This window comes from Medicago sativa, chromosome 4, assembly GCF_051527215.1.
Source record: "Medicago sativa cultivar Bolivia chromosome 4, Bolivia_mono, whole genome shotgun sequence".
Lineage (NCBI taxonomy): Eukaryota > Viridiplantae > Streptophyta > Magnoliopsida > Fabales > Fabaceae > Medicago > Medicago sativa.
Window position 1 is genome coordinate 14,407,666 of NC_140752.1, and position 22,319 is coordinate 14,429,984.

At 36.5% G+C, this 22,319-nt stretch overlaps 1 protein-coding gene, 2 long non-coding RNA genes and 1 pseudogene across 3 annotated transcripts; 1 reads left to right on the top strand and 3 right to left on the bottom strand.

Annotated features, from left to right (window-relative positions):
* Nucleotides 1-1,008: 1,008 nt before the first annotated feature.
* LOC146926550 (uncharacterized) lies at nucleotides 1,009-1,819 on the bottom strand. Its single transcript, XR_015008132.1, has 2 exons — nucleotides 1,560-1,819; nucleotides 1,009-1,439 (listed from the first exon to the last, which is right to left on the bottom strand). It is a non-coding gene; the product is annotated as an uncharacterized LOC146926550 (long non-coding RNA).
* Nucleotides 1,820-10,583: 8,764 nt separating this feature from the next.
* On the bottom strand, nucleotides 10,584-13,529 carry LOC146926551 (uncharacterized). Its single transcript, XR_015008133.1, has 2 exons — nucleotides 13,361-13,529; nucleotides 10,584-10,882 (listed from the first exon to the last, which is right to left on the bottom strand). It is a non-coding gene; the product is annotated as an uncharacterized LOC146926551 (long non-coding RNA).
* A 1,131-nt stretch (nucleotides 13,530-14,660) lies between these two features.
* On the bottom strand, nucleotides 14,661-15,719 carry LOC146926552 (uncharacterized). The gene has a single exon (XM_085706930.1). It carries the CDS (start codon nucleotides 15,717-15,719, stop codon nucleotides 14,661-14,663), a length of 1,059 nt encoding a protein of 352 aa, XP_085563056.1.
* Nucleotides 15,720-19,032: 3,313 nt separating this feature from the next.
* Nucleotides 19,033-19,632, top strand: LOC146926553 (large ribosomal subunit protein uL11 pseudogene; annotated as a pseudogene).
* Nucleotides 19,633-22,319: the final 2,687 nt, after the last annotated feature.

Here is a 22,319-nt window from a genome sequence, read left to right on the forward strand (position 1 = left end):
AGCTCGCCCCATTTGATTCTTTACACCGAAAATTCACAGTCGATGCTTCTTGTGTTTTTTCCTCTCTTCTCCCTCCGACTTGTTTTTAACAAGTTTCTTCTGCTTCTACTCCTTTCTGTCCCTTCGGTATTAAGAGTGTTCTTAAGACCATAGTCCCTTGGTCTTAAGTTCATATTCCCTTCGATAATATATGATTCTTCGGAATATAGAGTACTATTAAGATCATATTAAAGAATGATCTTAACAGTATATATATTATTTTAATAATTTTAAGGAGAAATGGTGGTATCACCATATTTGAGTGGTCGTAGTGCCATATTCATGTTTTGGAGAAGTTAGAATGGTGGTAACACCATATTTGAGTGGTCTCAGCACCATAATAGAATGGTAATAATACCATATTAATTTGAACGGTTTCGAATAGAGCGGTTACGTACCGTATCGAGTGGCTTCGATCAAACGATTGAGCCATATTTTGAGGGTGTAATTCTCGAACGATTTTTCTACAGTGCAGTAGTTAATCGAACAGTTGTAGCTGGGCTTGTTTTATCCTGGAGGCGGCGTGGTTGATAGTCTACCTTGCACAACTTTGGGTAGTGCCACGAAACGTCTTAAAGAGAGCGACCTGGTCGTGACTCAACCTAGTAACAACTTCGGTAGATAATAGAATTTGGAAATCCAAATACAACAGTTTGAAAATCCAAAAACAACAAAAGCTGCATGTACTTCAACGTCGAATCCCTTATTTTAGGTCTAGAGCAAGATCCATGATTGGGAGCTTCTCAAATACCTGATTTCCATTACAAATGGAACCAACACTATCAAATCAAATTAAACAGAATAGAATTTCAAAGTATACAAAAAAATCATATGTTTTCCGGTCCTATAAATGTGAACTTTATAGTAACCCTTGCAGAAGATAACAGATAAATTACTCCTGCAAAAAAGCAGTACAACCATGATTTTTCGTTACAATTTATATGTTCATAACTTTGAAGAATGTGAGTATTCGAAACCAAAAGTTAATAGTTAATATATATGAAAAATGCAAAATCATAAAAAGTTTACCTATATACAAAGAGATATCAGTCATTCTTCAATGAAAAAACTGAAGAAAAAAAATGTTTTCTAGAATCCATGCAATTCTACTCACAAACTAATGACAATGCCTAATGAAACTATTGACAAATTAACTGAGGAGTTGAGCGTTTTAAATTATAGCACAAAGGCGAAAAAGTTTAATGTTGTAAAAAAAACAAACCACCAATGTTCATATGTGAGGATTTTCATACGAATAAAATGCTCAAGCAGCCAATCACAGAAAATTAAATCTAGATTTCTGAAATTTTACTTTGTGGTCTCACGAATGCATCATTTTCAAGACAACTTTTTCTTTAGACTTCTTAACAAGTGCTCTAAGGGTATTTGTTAGCATTTCCCTACAAAGAAGGTAAAGAGTTAAAACATAGTAGAGTGTGATTGCATGTGCAACTAAGCAAGCAACAATAAATAGTCATTCTTTAATTGAAAATAAAAACACCAAAGAAAAAAGTAGGAACCTTTCATAGTCACATATAGATGCGTGAAAAAATAGTTGCGAAACTCCATTGCCATAACAGTTGGAGATAAACCCAGCTGATCTCTTGCCCAATTTTTCTTCAAAATATACACAAAAGAACTTACTAACCAAAATAGATGCATATGATGCGGACTATGAAAAATATAAACCAAATAATTTATATAATCATTAATCTCCCTACCCAAAACTGCACTAAACTATGTATAGTTGACATCATAACGATTTTAGTTAACGATTTTTTTTTTTGGGTTAATTATGTTTTTGGTCCCTACAAAATTGCGACCTCGTAAGTTTAGTCCTTACTTAATTTTAATAGCATTTTTAATCCCTATAAAAAATTTCTGCACTCAATATTAGTCCTTACTCAATCCAAATTTGTTTAATTTATGCTTAAACTCTTAAGTATTTCAACAATTTTTTACAGGCGTGTTAAGAACGTTATTAAAAGGTCATCCGAAAAAAATATCGCAAAAATTTGATTTCTACGTCCATATTTTTGTTACTTATATCTTAAACTTTTGTCGTTTTAAAAAATTCATATTTAATTTATTTCATGTTAAAAAATTATAGATTTTAGTAAATGAACCTTTCATAGTGTTCTAAACTTGTATAAAAAGAATCGTTAAAAATTTAAGAGTTTAAGGATAATTAAACAAAATTTATTTTAGTAGGGACTAAAATTATAAGTAAATTTTTTTTTGTAGGGATTAAAAATGCTATTAAAATTAAGTAAGGACTAAACTTACAAGGTCGCAATTTTGTAGGGACCAAAAACATAATTAACCCGTTTTTTTTTTTGAAGTTGTAGCTAACCAATTATACATTATTTTCTACTGTCAATTTCTCTTTTCTTGCAAGTTTCTCTTTGATCTCCTTCAATTTTGAAATTCCATTAGTTGGAAAGCTGCAGGTACTTCAACTGCGGAATCCCTTATTTTAGGTCTCGAGCAAGATCCATGATTGGAAGCCTCTCAAATGCCTGATTTCCATTCAAATGTCAGATGAAACATAATAGAATTTATTAAAACACTGAACTTTGAATAAATGGAAAGTAATTTTCATTATTGAGTGATGAGAATAGTGAGGCACATCTCAGTATATATATTGTACATGTATTGTAACAGAAGTGGAAGATATAGAGTTAAGCCTAACTAATGCAATAAGCTGTACAGCCACCACTAACTAATGCAGAAATTAAACTAGCACTACAGCCACTAACTAGTATTTACATTAATATCTCCCCTCAAGTTGGACTATGGATAGAACATAGACCCAACTTGGACATGAAAGACGAGAAAGCAGGATGTTGGAGTGGCTTAGTGAAGACATCAGCCAGTTGAGAGGTGCTTGGTATCGGTAGTAAATGAATGAGCTTTGATTGAATTTTCTCGCGAATCACATGGCAGTCCAGCTCAATGTGTTTACTCCTTTCATGAAAAGTAGGGTTGTGAGATAAGTAAATAGCGGACCTACTGTCACAAAAAACAGAAGCTGGATCTGAAAATGCTATCTTGAAATCTTGAAAAATGTATTGTAACCATTGAAGTTCACAAGTTAATGAGGCCAAAGTTCTATATTCGGCCTCTGTTGAAGACCTGGAGACAGTATTTTGCTTCTTGGACTTCCAAGAAATTAAAGAAGAACCAAGTAACACACAAAATCCTGTAATAGACTTTCTAGTTTCAGGACACCTTGCCCAATCAGAGTCAGCAAAAGCACTAATCTTCAAAGGACTAGAAGCAGAATAAAATATGCCTTTGGCTGGAGCAGATTTGAGATACTTGAGAATGCCCATGGCAGCATTGTAGTGAGGGACCAAAGGTTTAGAAACAAATTGACTTAAATGCTGAACGGAAAAACTGATGTCTGGTCGAGTATGTGTCAAATAAAGAAGCCTTCCTATAAGTCTTCTATAAGAAGAGGGGTCATCCAAAGGAACACCATCAGTGCTAGAAAGCTTATTAGCAGGATTAAAAGGAATATTGGAAGGTTTAGTTCCTAGCAGACCAGCATCTTGAAGAAGTTCAAGTGTGTATTTTCTTTGATTGACAAAGATCCCAGTGTCAGATCTTGCAATTTCCAGACCTAAGAAATATCTCAATTTTCCAAGATCTTTAATCCTGAATTTCTGATCCAAAAACGCTTTGACAGCTTGTATCTCATGAATAGAGTTGCCGGCAAGAATAATATCATCAACATACACCAATAGTGCAGTAAAACTAGTAGATGTAGACTTTATATATAGAGAATGATCAGCCTGTGAGGGAGTATATCCCAAAGAAACTAAAGAGGAAGAAAGCTTAGAGTACCATTGCCTACTAGCTTGTTTCAAACCATAAATGGATTTGTGCAATTTACAAACTTTGTTGTGGTCCTTAATGTCAGAAAAACCAGGAGGTAAGGACATGTACACATCCTCATTTAAATCACCATGCAAGAAAGCGTTATTCACATCCAATTGTTCAAGATGCCACCCCTTAATGGAAGCCAAAGCTAATAAGACCCTAACAGTAGTGATTTTGGCAACCGGCGAAAAGGTATCAAAATAATCAACTCCTTCTAATTGAGAATACCCTTTAGCGACTAACCTAGCCTTGTAACGCTCAATAGAACCATTGGCATGATATTTAACCTTATACACCCATTTGCAACCAATAGGAACTTTGCCATGGGGAAGATCAACTACAGACCATGTTTTGTTCTCATCAAGAGCAAGTAATTCAGCATTCATAGCATTCCGCCAACACTCAAATTTAGATGCCTGGTTATAGGTTGTAGGTTCAACTATGGCTGAGATAGAACAACAAAATGCATGATAACCAGGGGCACAATTATTGTAAGATAGTACAGAAGAAAGGGGATAAACACTGTTAGAAGATATTGCAGAGTCTGTACCTATAACATTGTTACAATGAAAATCTTCTAAATATAAAGGACGAGTAACAACTCTAGAAGACTTCCTTAAAGGTGCAGGGTTAGGGCTAGATTCTGGCGTGGTAGTGGGAGTGGAATCATTGGAACTAGAACCAGTGAGGGGTGAAGAAGTAAAGTCAGGTTCATGCATGACAGGAATGGGTAAAGAAATAGGATCAGGGTCATCAAGAGTAGTATGATGCAAATTGGATGTACATGATGTAGAGTCGGTTTGCACAGAATTCGGCAAATGAAAAGGAAAATCAGCTTCATAAAAAACAACATTTCTTGAGACAAAAATTTCATGTGAATTTAAATCATAGAGAATATAGCCTTTAGTACCGTTTTTATATCCTAGGAATACAGCTTTTCTAGCTCTAGAATCAAACTTGGTTCTATGAGCTTGCAAAGTGGTTGCATAACTCAAACAACCAAAAACCTTAAGATGGACAAGAGAAGGAGGTTCTTTATGAAGCAATTCATAAGGACACTTGAAATTAAGAAGAGGACTAGGTAACCTATTAATGATGTGAACAGCATGTTGAATGCAAAAATTCCACATTGTTAAAGGTATATGGGAGTGGAAAGAAAGACATCTAGCCACATTGAGAATGTGTTGATGCTTTCTTTAAACAACCCCATTTTGTTGAGGCGTCTCAACACAAGTCTTTTGATGGATGATTCCTTTGGAAAGGAAAAAATCACCCATGGCAAATTCAGTGCCATTATCGGACCTAAGACATTTCAAAGTAGTATGAAACTGATTTTCAATATAGGCAACAAAGTGAATAAGACTCTTTCTGGTTTCATCTTTGGATTTGAGAAATATAACCCAAATAAATCTAGAATAATCATCTACAAGGGTTAAAAAATATTTATGGCCTTGTAATGAAATAGTAGAATAAGGACCCCATAAATCAGCATGTAAAATATCAAAAGGAGCATTAGACTTTGACATACTATGAGGAAAAGGTAACTTTCTTTGTTTTCCAAAATGACAAGAATCACAAGAAGACATATTATTTTTGCTAGGAACAAAAGGAAATTTCCTAGAAACGGCTTGCAAGCCTCTATCAGAAAGATGGCCTAATCTTAAATGCCATAAATAGGAACTACTAGAAACAGAATTACAAGAAACAAAATCAGTATGGTCTGCAGTACTAATGACATATAAGCCTCTTTGAAGTTTAGCTATACCAATCACTGCCTTGGTACCAATCTGCAAAATTTCACATGATTTAGATGTGATATTCACAAAGCAGTTATTTGTACTAACTAATTTATTCACAGAAATTAAGTTAACACGAAATGAGGGTATGTAAAGAACATTATGCAAAACGAGAGAAGGTAAAATCTGAATAGTGCCAGAGATATCAGCAAAAATTTGGGATCCATTTGGTAATGAAACAGGAATAGGATTAATGTGCCTATGAGTGGTGAATGATTTAATATCATATGTGATGTGGTCGGTGGCTCCCGTATCAAGAATCCAAAAACTAGGGGACTTACCATTACCAGTGGATGACTGTGAATGAAGAGCAAGAGGTGTGGTAGAAACAGAGTTTACAGCAGGTGCTGATTGAGAATTTGATTGCTGAAAAATGCTAAGAATGCCATTGTACTGATCTTGAGTGAGACTGATCTTGGAAAAAGGTGGTGTTGCAGTATTGGAGGACTGTGAATCAGGTTGTGCAGAAGAATCAACTGATGCAACTGTGTGAGAAGAATGATAAAAATTCTTTCCTTTGTTCTTATAACCAGGAGGAGTGCCATGTTTAAGCCAACAAGTCTCAACAGTATGATTAGTGCGATTGCAGAATGTGCACAACCTATCATGTCCTTTAGGAGCAGAATTTGGTGCACGTGCTCTTCCTTTTCCATAAAAATTGGATTTCCCATTTTGATTTCCATAATGAGAATTTGTCAAAAGAGCAGCGGAAGACTCGACCTCGGGAGCGTCATGCGTAATTGGATCAAGAATGGAGTAAGCAATTTCCCTTTCTTGTTGGATTAACATCGAGAAAACCGTATCAACATCGGGAAGAGGATTCATTAACATGATTTGAGACTTAGTATGAGAAAAACGATCATTCAGCCCCTTTAGAAAACGAATGACATAATCTTGCTCCCGATAAAGCTTGATGGAATCGATCGCACCACAAGTACAAGCAATTGAGCATTTACAGAGAGGAATTGGCCGATAATTTTCTAATTCATCCCATAAGACTTTCAATTTGGTAAAGTAATCGGAGATATCGAGATTACCTTGACGAAATCGATACAGTTCTTCTTGAATATCTGATATACGAAAGATATCTCCCTGAGAGAATCGAATGCGAAGATTCTTCCAAACTCCAGCTGCAGAATCAATCCATAAAATAGATCGAGCAATTGATTCAAAAATTGAGCGATGAATCCAAGCCAAAACCATCGTGTTGCATCGAATCCATGGAGAGTAAAGAGGATCAAGAGGTGACGGTTTAACAAGAGTGCCATCAATGAATTTGTCTTTGTTCTTTGAAATCAACGCAATTTGCATGGATCTCGACCAGGTGTGATAATTCTTGTGATCCAAAGGAGGAGAAACCAGAATCACAGCCGGATTTTCATTCGGATGAAGATAATAAGGATTTGTAGAATTGGTAGAGAAATCAGTGTAGGTAGCCATGATCAAGTACTCAAAATTGATTCGAAACACAAGAGAAATTGAATCGAAAATTGAACAGGAAAAAAAATGAACAATGGCTACCAGAGCAATTGCTCTGATACCATATTAAAACACTGAACTTTGAATAAATGGAAAGTAATTTTCATTATTGAGTGATGAGAATAGTGAGGCACATCTCAGTATATATATTGTACATGTATTGTAACAGAAGTGGAAGATATAGAGTTAAGCCTAACTAATGCAATAAGCTGTACAGCCACCACTAACTAATGCAGAAATTAAACTAGCACTACAGCCACTAACTAGTATTTACATTAATAGAATTCCAAAGTATACCAAAAATCATGTTTTCATGAACTGAAAATTCAAGTACAACTCATGTGACAAATGTCACACTTGTCATAATACTAACCTTGCTCTATTATATTGTATGATCATATTATATTATTAATATAGAGAATATCGAACCGATCCAGCATATTAATTAAAAAGAAAAAGATCTTTGCTGCATAAAGTGACGCGAATTCAAATAAGAAGAACATTTTGCTTGTTTAGTGAAATAACAGAAGGAAATCTTACTCTAGTTTAGTTTATTTTGACAAAAGAGTTCATTTGCTTATTTTGACAAAACCAGTAAAAGATCCGTGCTTTCGCACAGTCACGTAACATTGCGGTTGATCGTATTTTTAATTTACGTGGCAATTTGGAATGTTTTGATTGATCGTATATGCAAAGTTGTTTTGGACCGTCAACCCACCACCATTAAACTATTTTCAAAATATCAACATTAATAGTGTTTCTATTAATTATTTTTTATTTTATATCCAAAATATCATTAAATATTTGAACTGAACTTGTGTGTTTTCTCAAAAATCAAATTTTATATATACCGATACGAGAAAGATGATATGCTTAACTTTTGAAAACTAATGTATTTTAAAAATATAAACATTAATGTAGTGCTTCTATTGATTTTTTTTTGTATGCAAATTAATGAGATTAAAAGAGATGATAATAAACTTTTTTTTTTTGACCGAAACAAATTTAACTATTATCATTAATCATCCAATGTTCAATACAAGAAGGATAAGAATCAAAAATACGGTGACTAGCCCAAGAACAGACCGCCCTAGCTAAACTATGAGCAACCATGTTCGCTTGTCTCCTAACAAACTTCACCTCGAAGTTGGAATGTAAAGATAACTGATAAATAATACTAGAAACAATAGCATAGAATTCCGAATCACCCTGGCACGGAGACGATAGAGCTTGCACTAGAGTAGATGAGTCGGACTCGAAGACAACCCGGTCCCATCTGTTCGCATCAGCAAAGTGAAGAGCCTCAAGTAAGGCTACTGCCTCCCCCTCCAAAATTGTCATATTTGCCCACTGCCATTTCGTTTGAGCCCGAATAAATTGCCCGCGGGAGTCTCTAACACAACACGCAAAAGATGTAATATGGTTACGGTCATGGAACATGGCATCCACATTGCACTTCAACCATGTCTCGCGTGGTTTCTCCCAAACGGAGATGTTACCTTGCACTCTATTCTGTCCGTGTTGCACAACCGGTTGTGGGGGATGTTTATGAACCTCCTGCCATTGCTGCCATGCATCTAGTGCCGTCCTCCCAATGCTTGTTGAAGTATGATGAGCGGCATTCCAAATGACATCATTACGTGCAGCCCAAATTTGCCAATGAAGTGAAGCCACCCGACCAGCAATGTCTCGGCTTTCGGAACGACATATATCAAAAACAAAATCTGCCAAACTGCTCACAGTTCCAACTCGCGGTTGCAGCACAGTCGAAAGGCCTGCCCAATACCAACTCTCACTCACCACCATACAACCCACAAAAGCATGCCAATCATCCCCAACATTCGTATCACACGAGGGACATATCACCTCACATTGTACATGCCGTGATTTTAGTCGGAGATGCGTCGGAACACACCCTCGGCAAATCCTCCATAACAAATTACGTGCTTTGTGAGGGGAATTCACATTCCAAATTCTATGCCACTCTCCTTCAACATGGAACCTATCAGTATGTAACAACTCCATCATAGCAAGTTTATAACCAATCTTAACAGTATACCTCCCGTTACGTTCCATCATCCACATTATTTTATCATTCTGAACTTCTACAAAGAGTGGTGTGTCTAGAATAGCTTGCACCATATCATCTGGAAACAGAGATTTAAGCTTATCAATATCCAAAACTCGTTCCTCATCAACTATCAAATCAGACACACGCAAACTATGCACACCCTGACTTTGTGGGGATTGAATCCAGCTACCATGACCACCTCGAACCCATGGATCATTCATCACGCTAACATGCTGCCCATTTCCAATTGTCCACCTACATCCATATAAAAGTAACTGACGCGAATTCCAAATGCTCCGCCAAGCAATGCTTGGGTTATGTCCGAGTGTAGCCCCCAAAAACGAGGAACGTGGAAAGTACCTCGATTTAAAAACTCTAGCAACCAGCGATTCAGGTTTAGACAGAAAGCTCCATCCTTGCTTAGCTACCATAGCAAGATTAAAAGCTTTGAAATTGCGAAACCCCATTCCACCAAATTCTTTGGGGCATGCCACACGTTCCCATGCCATCCATTTAATCCCTCGGTTGTTACTCCTTCCTCCCCACCAAAACGCATTGATCATCTTTTCAATATCATCTATAATTGAATTCGGCAAAAGATAAATACTCATTATATATGCTGGAATAGATTGTAACACAGATTTGATCATAACTTCCTTTCCTGCCTTCGATAATGCTCGTCCCCTCCATGCATTTATTCGTTTCCAAATACGATCCTTGATAAAAGAAAAAACAGACCTCTTATCTCTACCAATCATCGAAGGTAACCCCAAATACTTTCCGGTACCCATCACATGTCGGACACCAATAATGTGTGACAAGTCCTTTTGCGCCGCCTCGCTCATATTGCGACTGAAAAACACCTCAGACTTTGATAAGTTGATTTCTTGTCCAGATGCTACCTCATAAGTTTTAAGAATAGTGAGTAAACGTTGTGCTTCCACCACATTGGCCCTGCAAAACAAGAAACAATCGTCTGCAAACAACAGATGGGACACCACTGGTGCGCCGCGACATACTAGTACCCCATGAATATCACCTCTATTAATAGCCTTATGTATTAGAGTCGAGAGGCCCTCAGCCACCAATATGAATAAATATGGTGATAACGAGTCACCTTGGCGCAACCCTCGGCCGGGTACAATAGGCCCCACCCTGTCAAAGTTCATAAGCACCGAATAAGTAACAGAACTAACACACATCATCATCCATTGGATCCATTTCTCACTGAACCCCATTCGTGTAACACCTTATTTCTATAAAGCGGTAAAATGCGCGAATACATCAAAAATATTCTAGAAATAGATGCTACGTCTCAAAATAAAACCAACTAATGTCATGCATATATATAATATTTCAACCGTCACAACAGAATTCAAATCATAAACTTCAACATATACATGCCATGGTCAAAATATATCCTCATAAGAAAATACTCCAAGTCCGACAAGTGGACAATAGCAACAACACAGCAACATAATCCAAAACAACAAATAGACACTAAGCCTAATCAGAGCATAGATACTACGACACTGACACGACAACGGAGAAAGCTCCCGTCGCCCAAACATCCAACAAGCAAACTCACCAAGCGCCTAGTCCTGCACAACGTCTACCCATCCATACAGACAGGTAGGCGGTCGAAACCACTGGGGGGTAAGTATTACATTAATCATAATTCACGAAAAACATTTATCATGAACATTGGAAATGAAAGACATATTCAAGAATACAAAACAACAAATTATACATGTATTCACAGTCTTCACGATTCTCATGCCATTCAAACCATTCCATATCATCATTCCAAGTTCATATCAACAAGTGTATCATACACGTATCACATATACTCAACCCTTCCTCCTAGAACACTAGCATGACATGATCATTATTATCCCCCATCACTTAAATTTCAAGCTATCACATTTAATATCATAGCATAGCATGCATATTCAACCTCTAATCAAGTCATCAACAAAAGCTCATCATTTATCAACATCAATCAATGAAAACATTACTCACTTCATTACTCATCTAGCATGCTTATCTTAACAAGTACAATTCATCATATCGAAGTTATAAGCAAGCCATCATCATTATCAAAGAACATCACCACCTCATATACGTATATATATACATATACAAATCTCACCTCATCATTATTATTAAATAACCATCATCAATTGATTCACCAAGTGTATAAGCACAAACAATTAAGGCATGCAATTAGAGCATAATACAATTATTCACAACCATCCACAAAATTCACCAATGTACATATACACCAATCCACATCATCACAACATTTACCAAATTTCACCAATACACAAATTCACCAAGTCATATATTCAATTATGACACAACTCATCAATTATTCAAATGCATGCAATGTTCTAGACTCTTCTCTAGATGCATGTGGTACCAAAACACCTCAAGGTCGTCACCTTCGATGCAACAAAAACATCGTACTCACCTCAATTGGATATAAAATCCGCCACCATCAGTCTTGGATATAAAATCCACCACCATCAGTCATGAATGCATGAACATATGACTCGACTCAATGCATATGTTCACACAAACAATAATCACCTCAACATCACCAGTATTTGTATATATGCAATCATCAACAATTCACCTCCACATAACATATATCCAATCATCGACAACATTCACAATACAAGCAACATATAGTTGTCACACACATATACATCACCAATCATCTCCACATAAATCGACATATAGTTGCCACATTTCCATATAATTCTTTACAATCCAAATAAAGGAACAAATACAACATATGATCACAAACATCATATTCATCACTCAATAACCATTCATACACCATTTCATAGTCATATTAATCTATTCATAAAGGGTTCATAAGCAATTGGCTCTCAAAAATCATTTTATACCAAGTTCGTCTCCAAAAAACACAACTTTGAAAATAATTGAGCACCTAAGCCAAAACCAAGTAAACGAGTTCAATTGCCTATGCCATGTATCCTCACAAGTCACACATATGTGCCGTAGAGGTTACATAATCATTTCATCGGCCAAATACGATGAATTCATAAAAATCACAAAGTTCGTCTCACTTTTCCACTCTTTACAAAATTTTCCATTTTCAAAGCAAAACAAGTTAGGTCCATCACCTCATAGATTAGATAGTATTAAACACCTTAATTGAACTCATAAAACCCAAGTTTGAAGTTTGGAAACAATCCATAAGGTTTGGGTCGACTTAGAAATAGTTATGCGGATTTTTCGTAAAATTTTCTCTAAGACCTCCTTGGAGTATTTTCCTCATAACTCAAAAACCAAAAATCATTTTTAAGTCAAACCAAAGCCATTGGAAAGCTAACAAAATTATCTACAACTTTCATGTTTACACCAAAGACCAGATCAAAACAGAAACGAGGGAAAAAGACGCAAGAACGCGAAACAGAAAAGCTGTTTCTGAGCAATTTCGCTATTAGCGTAGTTTGAGCTATTAGCGCAATAACTCCAGACAGTTTCGCTATTAGCGCAGTTCTAGCGAATTTCTTCAGTAGTTACGGGTTTTTACACCATTTTTGCCCAAAATCCCAATTTTCAAACCCCCAACTCCCAAATCAACTTCCAGAAAGTGTTTATGGGTCAAAACAGGTTCAATACACTTAAACAAACATGATTCAAGCATTAAAAACAACAACATAGCTCATTTCATCAAATTCACAAAAAAATTTCAAAACACCAACATAACCACCAATCTCCTCATGAATCCATAAACAACGATTCCAGTTACACAATTTTGATTCTAACAGTTCAACAATCATCAACAACAACTAGTGAACACAAATTCATGCACAATTCAACATCACAACCTCATTTTTCATCAAAATTGCTCAAGAACACAATATACCCACAAATGCACATTTCAACATGTTAATTCACATACTAACATGCAATTATCATACAAATCATGCTCTCAATCATAACAACGACAATTATGCACGAATTTAGAGCAATTAGATTCAATTTATCAATTTCATAAAAATGGGTATAAATGAAAAATGATGAAATTATGATCAAAAACTAACCCCCTTACCTCTAACACCAAGAATCTTTAATTCAAGCCTCAATTTAGCTCCTAGATGATGAATCCCCTCCTCTAGCTCTAGCCCTTGATCTTGTTCTACTCTCAAGCTTCTATCTCTTCTCTTCCCAAATGAAATGAAATGTGAAATGTTGTGAAACCTAATTTTCACCAACAACTAGAGTTTATATATGTGCTCTATTCAATTGGACTTATCTCTCAAACCTTAATGGGCCCAACCCATTTCTATTCTAACACCCAAAATGTCACTACTCACTTAATGGTAAATTACAACACTAACGGTCACTTACCGGTACATAAAATGATTACTACACTCTCTCTAGTAACTTGGTAAAATAATACTCTTACTAAGCACTAAAATAATTCTCATCCAAAATTACAAAATTACCCCTACTCTCAAAATGACCAAAATGCCCCTAAGTCCAAAATGACTAAAATACCCTTCTACACCGAATTCTACAATTCCCAACCAAAAATACACACAGATGCAAATAATCACATAATAGCGCACACAACACACATAAATAAATAATAAAATAAATCTAGCGAAAATCGGGCTATTACAATTCGCACAAGCACACCACGAAGAAACCCCCAATCCACTCTATCATAAGCCTTGCTAATATCAATCTTGAGAGCCAATTCCCCTCTCCATCCCTTCGTCTTCCTCTTCATTGAGTGGATTATCTCGGTAGAAATTAACGCGTTATCCAATATAGAGCGGCCCTCAACAAATGCTGACTGCTCCTCTGACCCACATTTATCCAAACATTGTTTCAGTCGATTAGCGAGCAACTTCGACACCATCTTATACAACACATTACAAAGAGATATAGGCCTAAGATCTTTCATACTATCCGGGTATTCGCACTTCGGAATCAAACATATATTTGGTTCTGAAAGGTTTGAAGGGAAGTAACCGCGATCCAACCAAGAAACCACTACCTGAAAAATATCATCACCACACACATGCCAAAATCTCTGATAAAATGCCGGATTAAAACCATCTGGACCTGGGGACTTGTCCGGTTTCATCTGAAAAAGGGCTTGACGCAATTCTTCTTTTGTAATAGGTGTTGTAAGCATTATATTGTCATCCATCGACACACACTGACTCATCAAATCCAACACCGGTTCATGCACACCAACATTCGCAGCAAATAGTTGCTAAAAATAACTTTGTGCCACGATACACATATCCTCTTGAGACGTAGCAATCCTCCCATCATCCGTTCGGAGCTTACTAACCTTCTTCACTTTGCCACGGGCTGCCGCAGATGTATGAAAGAACTTAATATATGTCCCCTTCCTTCAACCAGTGCATTTTCGCTCTTTGCTTCCAAAAAGCCTCCTCCTGTACAAGTAGACTAGCATGCTTCGCCCGAGTTTCGACATATTGTGTATGCATCATACCATTCGACTGGGCACGAAGCTCCTCTAATATACGAACACATTGGTTAATTTCTTCCTTAAACCAAACTCTCTTCCTCCTACCCCAGCTTTGCAATTTCGTAGAACAATTCACAACTCTATCACCGAGCTCCAACCCCCTAGTACCACCCCAACCATCCACCACCACCTCCTCAATATCGTCCTCTAGGAGCCAACTGTTTTCAAATTTAAAAGAATAATTATACCTCTGACGAATTGTAGGTATAATATCAAGCAGTATTGGAGTGTGATCTGAGTGAGAAGTAAGCAAGTTTGTAAGTTTGACTTCTGGAAAACGTTGCAGCCATTCAGAGTTTCCCATAGCCATATCCAATCTTTCTTTCAGCACTCGATTGGTACCCGGACTCTTGATCCACGTAAATGGGTGACCATGCAATTTAATATCGGATAAGGCACAATCTTCAACCGCTTCACGGAAACTCGTACACAACCAATTAGGATGAGGATGAATACCAGATTTGTCTTGTTGAGACAACAAATCATTAAAGTCCCCAATGATACACCACAGAAGAGATGACATATCCCGCAGCTCCCGAAGTAAATCCCAAGCATCACGATGACGCGCACGTTCAGGAAAGCCATTATAACAAGTTAATCTCCAATCACCAGCTTCTATATCCTCCACAATCAGATTAATGAAATTTCGAGAGTAATTTAACACACGACAATTAGAAACATCTTTCCAAAACACTGCCAGCCCACCGCTCCTGCCTTCCACATCAACTGCTAAGCATGAATCATATCCCAACATGACACAGATATTTTCCATGCTTCGCGTATTAGCCAATGTTTCAGATAGGAAAAGAATGTCTGGTTTGTGTCCCCGGGTCAGGTTTCGAAGATTTGGAACTGCACTCGGGCTGCCCAATCCCCGACAGTTCCAACTCAAAATAATCATCGGTCCCGGCAGTCCTGCCTGCCAGGACGTGCTGATAAAAAATGCTGAAGTGTCTGATTTGTGGAATCCTCGACAGGTTGTTTGTCCTCTCGCATACGTTTTCTCTGAAACTGATATTCCATGTTCGCATTATTTTCATTCTCACTAGTACTAGACACCTGGTTTTGGTTATCAATAGTTGAGGAAATGACTGAACATGATGTACCCGACCGTATATCTTTAGTCAAAGTCAATAAAGGAGCATTTACATGCCTTAACTCCTTCACACCATTGCTGGCCCCACATGGCACAAGCGTAGAACTAGTATACTTACCCACTAGTACCTGAGACGTGGTCACCCTCTCCACAGAAGTCGGAGACGCCTGTTGCCTACTGGACTCAGACTGCCCATCTGTTTCGGCTCTCCTCCATCCCTCCTTTTCCACATTAGCATGAGAACCCCCATCTTCCCGCAACCACTGTGATGATGCCCTCCCCCCCCCCCCCCCCCCCCGGCTTCCATGGATATGCCCTAATAGCGTTTGACCACCGTTTGGGAATCGTAACGTCTGGCTGAGAGAACCTAACCTCACACTTGTTCTCGCTATGTCCTAGCACCCCACACACAAAACAGAAGGTTCCTAACCTCTCATATTTGAAATTCACCACACACCATTCCCCCCCATTCGCCTTGATCTTCTTCCCTATCTTCAATGGCTGTCTGATATCAAACCTCACCTTCAACCTCATATACTCACGCCAGAATCTAGAATTGTTATTTCCATCATACTCCAAAAACTCTCCAATATAGTTCCCTAACCCGATTCCTACTTTCTCCTTCATCATACCGGTTGGCAAATTGTAAACCCTAACCCAGAGATTCATATAGTTCAACTGTATATCCTTTAATGGCACCCCTATTCGCAACTTTTCCAGAACCAAAGAATGATTGTCATATGTCCACGGACCACCCTTCAGTACCTCCTCCATATCCAATTTGTGAAAAAATTGGAACAAGAATAGCCCAAGTTGCGCTTCCTTCACCGCCACCCCCTTCACCGGTCGCCACACCTCAGACATGCATATCTTCATCTCCTTAAGTAGAACTGGACGGTTGACAAGAAAACGTCCCACCAAACATAGGCGAGGATCATGTTCAGAACTATCTTCCTCTTCAATGTCGAAACACAATCCCTCATCATCACTTAGTGACAAGTCTTCGAAATTTATCTCAGTCATCGTAATCACGCTTGAAAGAAAACCAACACCACAAACTCTTACAAGAAGAGAAACACAAAAGCTCTCACTACGGAGAGAAAACCGTCAGCATCCAGAAACCTTAATCGAGCAATTTAAAAAACCAGAAGCAATCGCAAAAGCTTATCGAAAGCGATAGCGGAAGAAGAAGCACTTAAAGCATCGCAGAAGTGAGAATCACAATCGCGTTTGTGTTGTTGCAAAATCGCAAACGCTACTTTTCTCAATCACGTTTGTTGTTCTCAATCAGTGAATCACATAATCGTACCCGTTAATTTACAAGAAGGAAGTTAGATTTGAGAAGAATTGCAAAAAAGAAGCTGAAGAAGAAGGGTGAACCTTGGAATCACATTGCTGTTTTCAATCGCATAGCAAAAGGGTGAATTTTGTAATCCTTATTTTTCAGATGCTAAACGTATTCAAGTGTATTCAATCGCTGTGCGTGTTTCTGTCGGCTTAAAACAATCGCATAATCGCATATAGATGGCAGAGCGATAAGTTTCTGTCAGCGATATTAAAAAAGTACCTGAAACAATCGCATAAAAGTTGAATGGTTTAGTCAATCGCAAATCGCTCCTAGTGAGTGTGAATCGCAAATCGCATATAGATGTTGGTAAAACAAAAAAAGTTAGATATGATAATAAACTATTTTCCTATACTTGTGGAATAAAAGAGTAGAATAAACTTTTTGACTCTTTCTAGTAACACCCCAAAAATATCAAGTTACACCCAAATTCAATTAAAATTTATTCACAATACCAAAATTATCCTTACTCATTTCCTTCCCACTCTTATGAATGATACGTGATTTTAATTCACGTTGGATGTATTAAGTATACGTGATTTTAATTCACGTTAGGTAAATTTAGTATACGTGATCTTAATTCACGTGATAAAACAACAACCTCAAAATCCACCTGATACATGATTCCTTTGCTGTCTGCATCTACACCGTCTTCACACAACCATGGATGATGATTTCCACCAACCAACAATATGAACCATCATGGACGATGCAATTGGGAACTATCAGTGTGAAACCCTCTCAAATGCAAACACCAAAGCATATAAGTTTTTCTTATTTATTTTTCCCATTGTTGATTTTGTTTTTCTTTAAAATTAATCAAAGCAAGCACCAAAGCATGCTTCGTCTAATTAAATCTCTCTTATTTGCAATTGAAAAACACTATTCCCTTAATTTTGTTTATTTCCCAAACTTTTGCTTTTGTATTTTTTTCTTATGTCCGAACAATTGAAAAGCTAGAATTGCAACCAAATCCATTAAATCAAAAAAAAAAAAAATCTTAAGTTTGAAAACTAGAATTCGTGCTTCAATTGATTCATTGAAAGCGTTACAATAAGTTCAGTTCTTCAGAAATCAAAACAATGTAGAGATGAAAAGAGGACAAGAGGAAGAAAACGTGAAAAGGGTTTATGAGGGCAAGGGTTTGATTTTGAAAATTTAATTTTACAATAAGGGTATTTTGGCCATTTTGGGGTGCAACTAGATCATTATGGGGTGTTACTAGAAAAACTCAAACTTTTTTCCTATATTTAAGTGGATTGGGTAATAAGGAGATTTCACTATATTAAAGGAGTAGAACAAACTAGTGGAAAGAAGAAACAAATTGGTTTTTTATTTTCCAAAATTACTATTAGACATATAAGAAGAAACAAATTGGTTTTTTATTTTCCAAAATTACTATTAGACATATAAAATTGAAAAGATCATGAGTTTTTTTTTTTTTTGGTTGATAATTTTCCTTATTTTGATATTTGTGACTTTGCGTTATATTAACCTTGGCCACCAATTGAAAAGATCATGAGTTGTTATTTTTTTGGTTGATAATTTTCCTTATTTTGATATTTGTGACTTTGCGTTATATTAACCTTGGCAACCAAGTTATTTCATCCACCCTTAAAAAAGAAAATTTATTTCATCCACATTATTTCCTTCCCTTGGCCCACAAAGCTATAGAAAAGTGACCCTTCCGTATTTAAATTCTTTCTTTTTTTTTTTAAGGATATTATATTGATTGATAATATATGCGGCAGTGAAAACCCAATCGCAAAAAACCCTAGCATATACATTATATATACACGCTACTACTTTTTCTTTTCATTCTCACTTTGGCTGTGAAACCTAATCTTTTGAAAATCTTGCAACAATGCCACCAAGATTCAATTCCTCAGATGTCAACTACGTTTATGTTCGACTTACTGGTGGCGAGGTCGGAGCATTGAGTTCACTCGCTCCAAAGATTGGTCCACTCGGTCTCTCGCCCAAAAAGATAGGAGAACAAATAGCTAAGGAAACCACTAAGGATTGGTTATCAAGGCTTTGAAAGAACCCGAGCGTGACCGAAAAAAGATAAAAAAACATTAAGCATAATGGAAAAATATTGCTAGAAGATGTAATCGAGATCGCCAAGGTTATGAAGCCGGGATCCATGGCGAATGAGCTTGCTGGAACTGTGAAAGAGATTCTTGGGACCTGTGTCTCTGTTGGCTGCACTGTTGATGGGAAGGATCCCAAGCTTTTGCAGCAGATGATCAAGGATGGACTTGTTGAAATCCATCAGGATTGAGATGGTCTTTGATCATTTCAATCTATTCTATTTTCCCAGTTCGTTTGATCTATGATTTTCAATAAATATTTGAAGAACTACTGAACTTCTTTTTTTTTTTTTTTTTGAGTTATTGTTTACGATAATTTTGAACTTGATCAATTTGAGATAGATGTTACTCTGTTGGCTTATGATTATGACATATGGTCATGGTATTTCAATATATTTATGTCAATGGATTTCATGTGATATATGTCACTCTGTTCCGTGTTTGATATATCTTGAATTTTGCAATTTGTCGTGTAGAGAATCGGCCAAGTATTTTTATAGTTTGAATTAAATAGTCGGTTTTGTGTTTATTGTTTAACCTAATATGTTGAGCGAGTTTTTTTTTTTTTTTTTTTAAAGATATGGAAGTTGTTAAGAAATTCTAACTAAACTTTGATGTGAAACAATTTCAGCAGAGTTTTGGCACTTGTAAAATTGTTGTGAGAGTCTTGCAATTCAGGTGTGAAAGATATGTTGTTGATTGCCAGCACATCAAAAAGAGTCGTTTGAAACTTGATCAAATCACCAATGATCTGTTGCTTGATTTGGTTATTGTCCTATGAAGGAACAATTTCAAATCCATTCCATGTATAGAGGAATATCAGCGTAGTCATAGCAGTTGTTCTTGTACTATTGCAGACACAAAACAGTGTAGTGGAGATAGTGGTTGTACAATTGTACTATTGTCCTTTTCCAACGTTCTCCAAAGAATAAGCATCCAATGCCTTCTAATTCCTCTGAAATAGCCGTTGCTCCAGCCTTATATTTCTTCTGCAATGATAGGCGTGATAATAACATTTGAACAAACTTTGAAGCTTCCAGTCTTCCAGCTTCTGATGATCTTCAACTTTTGATGATCTTCAGAACCTCTGATGACGTTAGCTTCTGGTGTACAGCTTCTGAGGAGGGTGCTTCTGATGACGTCAGCTTCTCATGATCTTCAGAACCTTTGTCTTCAGAACCTCTTTTCTTCAGACGCTTCCTTGCAACTCAAGCTTCCTTTTTGTAGATTCCATTGCTCTCATTTGTTCTTCCAGAACCTATGCTTGAATTATAGACACTAAATTTTTGTCTATGGTTCTGCACACTTGAACAAATATTAGCATATCCGATTGACATTTTTTAATACCTTGTTATCATCAAAACTCAAAGGGTAATGTTAAACACATTTTGTTCCAACACTTACGTGTGGGGTTACCACTTCAAAGGTAATTGAAAGCATATACTTTATTTTCACTTTCCATGATTTTCCAAGGCAATGAAGGCTAAGGTTCTTGTAGGTCTACCCATCTATGAATCTTAGGACATTCGTAGCACACTCTCTCTCGCACATAGAAGTTCTACAAACGGGAAATCCTATCATCGTCTACATTACAAGGGTTTAAGAGACATGGTTCTACTAGGCTATGACCTATTTTCTTCAAGCAGACACTTGTTTCCTTAAGTATTAACTAGTTACCTCGTAGGTTCGGCATTCTTTACTCAATATTAGTAATGTCACCTCCTAAGTACTTACTACTAGGGTCAACTCGCTTTCAGTATATTTCTCTAGTTATAACTAATTACTTCCTAGACAGATAGATATTAGTATCAAGATATAAGCATCAAGATAGTAATATTAATATTAGGTCCTGTCACAACCTAATTATCTAATCTAGAGTTGCGTTACTACATAAATAAACTAAATTCATAATAAAACTTAATAGCGAAAAAAGATAAATAAAATAAAAACGACTCGAGTGCAAACAATACAATTGTTCCTCAAACCATTAACAACTCATCTATCTCTCATCTTATTTTCCTTCAAATGCAAAGAAAAGCACTAAAAAAATATAGCCAAAATGTCATATGATGATCTGTCATCACAATCCCTATATCACTCTAGCAATCTATGACTCAAAGACCACAATGATTCTTAGAAAAATGGTTTAATCTAAAGAACTAGTAGAAAGAGAGTTTCGAAGACTCAAGAGATATAGTTGCAATTGTTTCAATAGTTTTGGGCGTTGAGAGGATAAATTTATATGTAGAAATGAGTAGCAATCGTAAAAAAATTCACAAAAACAATGTATGATTCGATTCACAAAAAATTGGATTAGATTCAGACATGTAGAATAATGCAATCTGGTAGTATAAAGATTGATACAAATCATGCAAAGCTTGAATCGAATCAAAAATCTCCAGGTGAAGGTTGATATGATTCAAAGATGTGTGAATCGATTCAACACTTAAAAAAACAAGCCCATAAGAAAATAATGATACATATCAAGGTATATTGATTCGATTCACACATGAGACGATTCAAAAGATCATGAATCAAATCAAACTGCATGAAACTCAAGAATCAGAGGCAGAAAGAATGATTGATCCAAATCAACCATATGTGAATCGAATCAAACATGTTTTTTAAAAAGGTTTGACACACAAAGAGGAACAAAAGACCAAACTTGACGTCTAAGAACCATATGACACAATGAGGTAAAGATTGCTAGGTGCTTTAACAATTTCTAGTCTAAAACTAATATTTTATAAGTATTAACATTATAACCTACCTAATATACATCATCAAAAAAACTAGCAACTTAACGAGCATCATCAAAACAAAAGGTCATACACTAAAGGCAACTTCAATATGATGTTTAGTCAACTATTTTGATGCATTTTAGTAGAGTTTTAAGTGGTTTTAAGATGTATAGAATTTGGAAATGACAAAGAACGAAGAAGTTAGGAAGTTGAAAATTGTGTCATG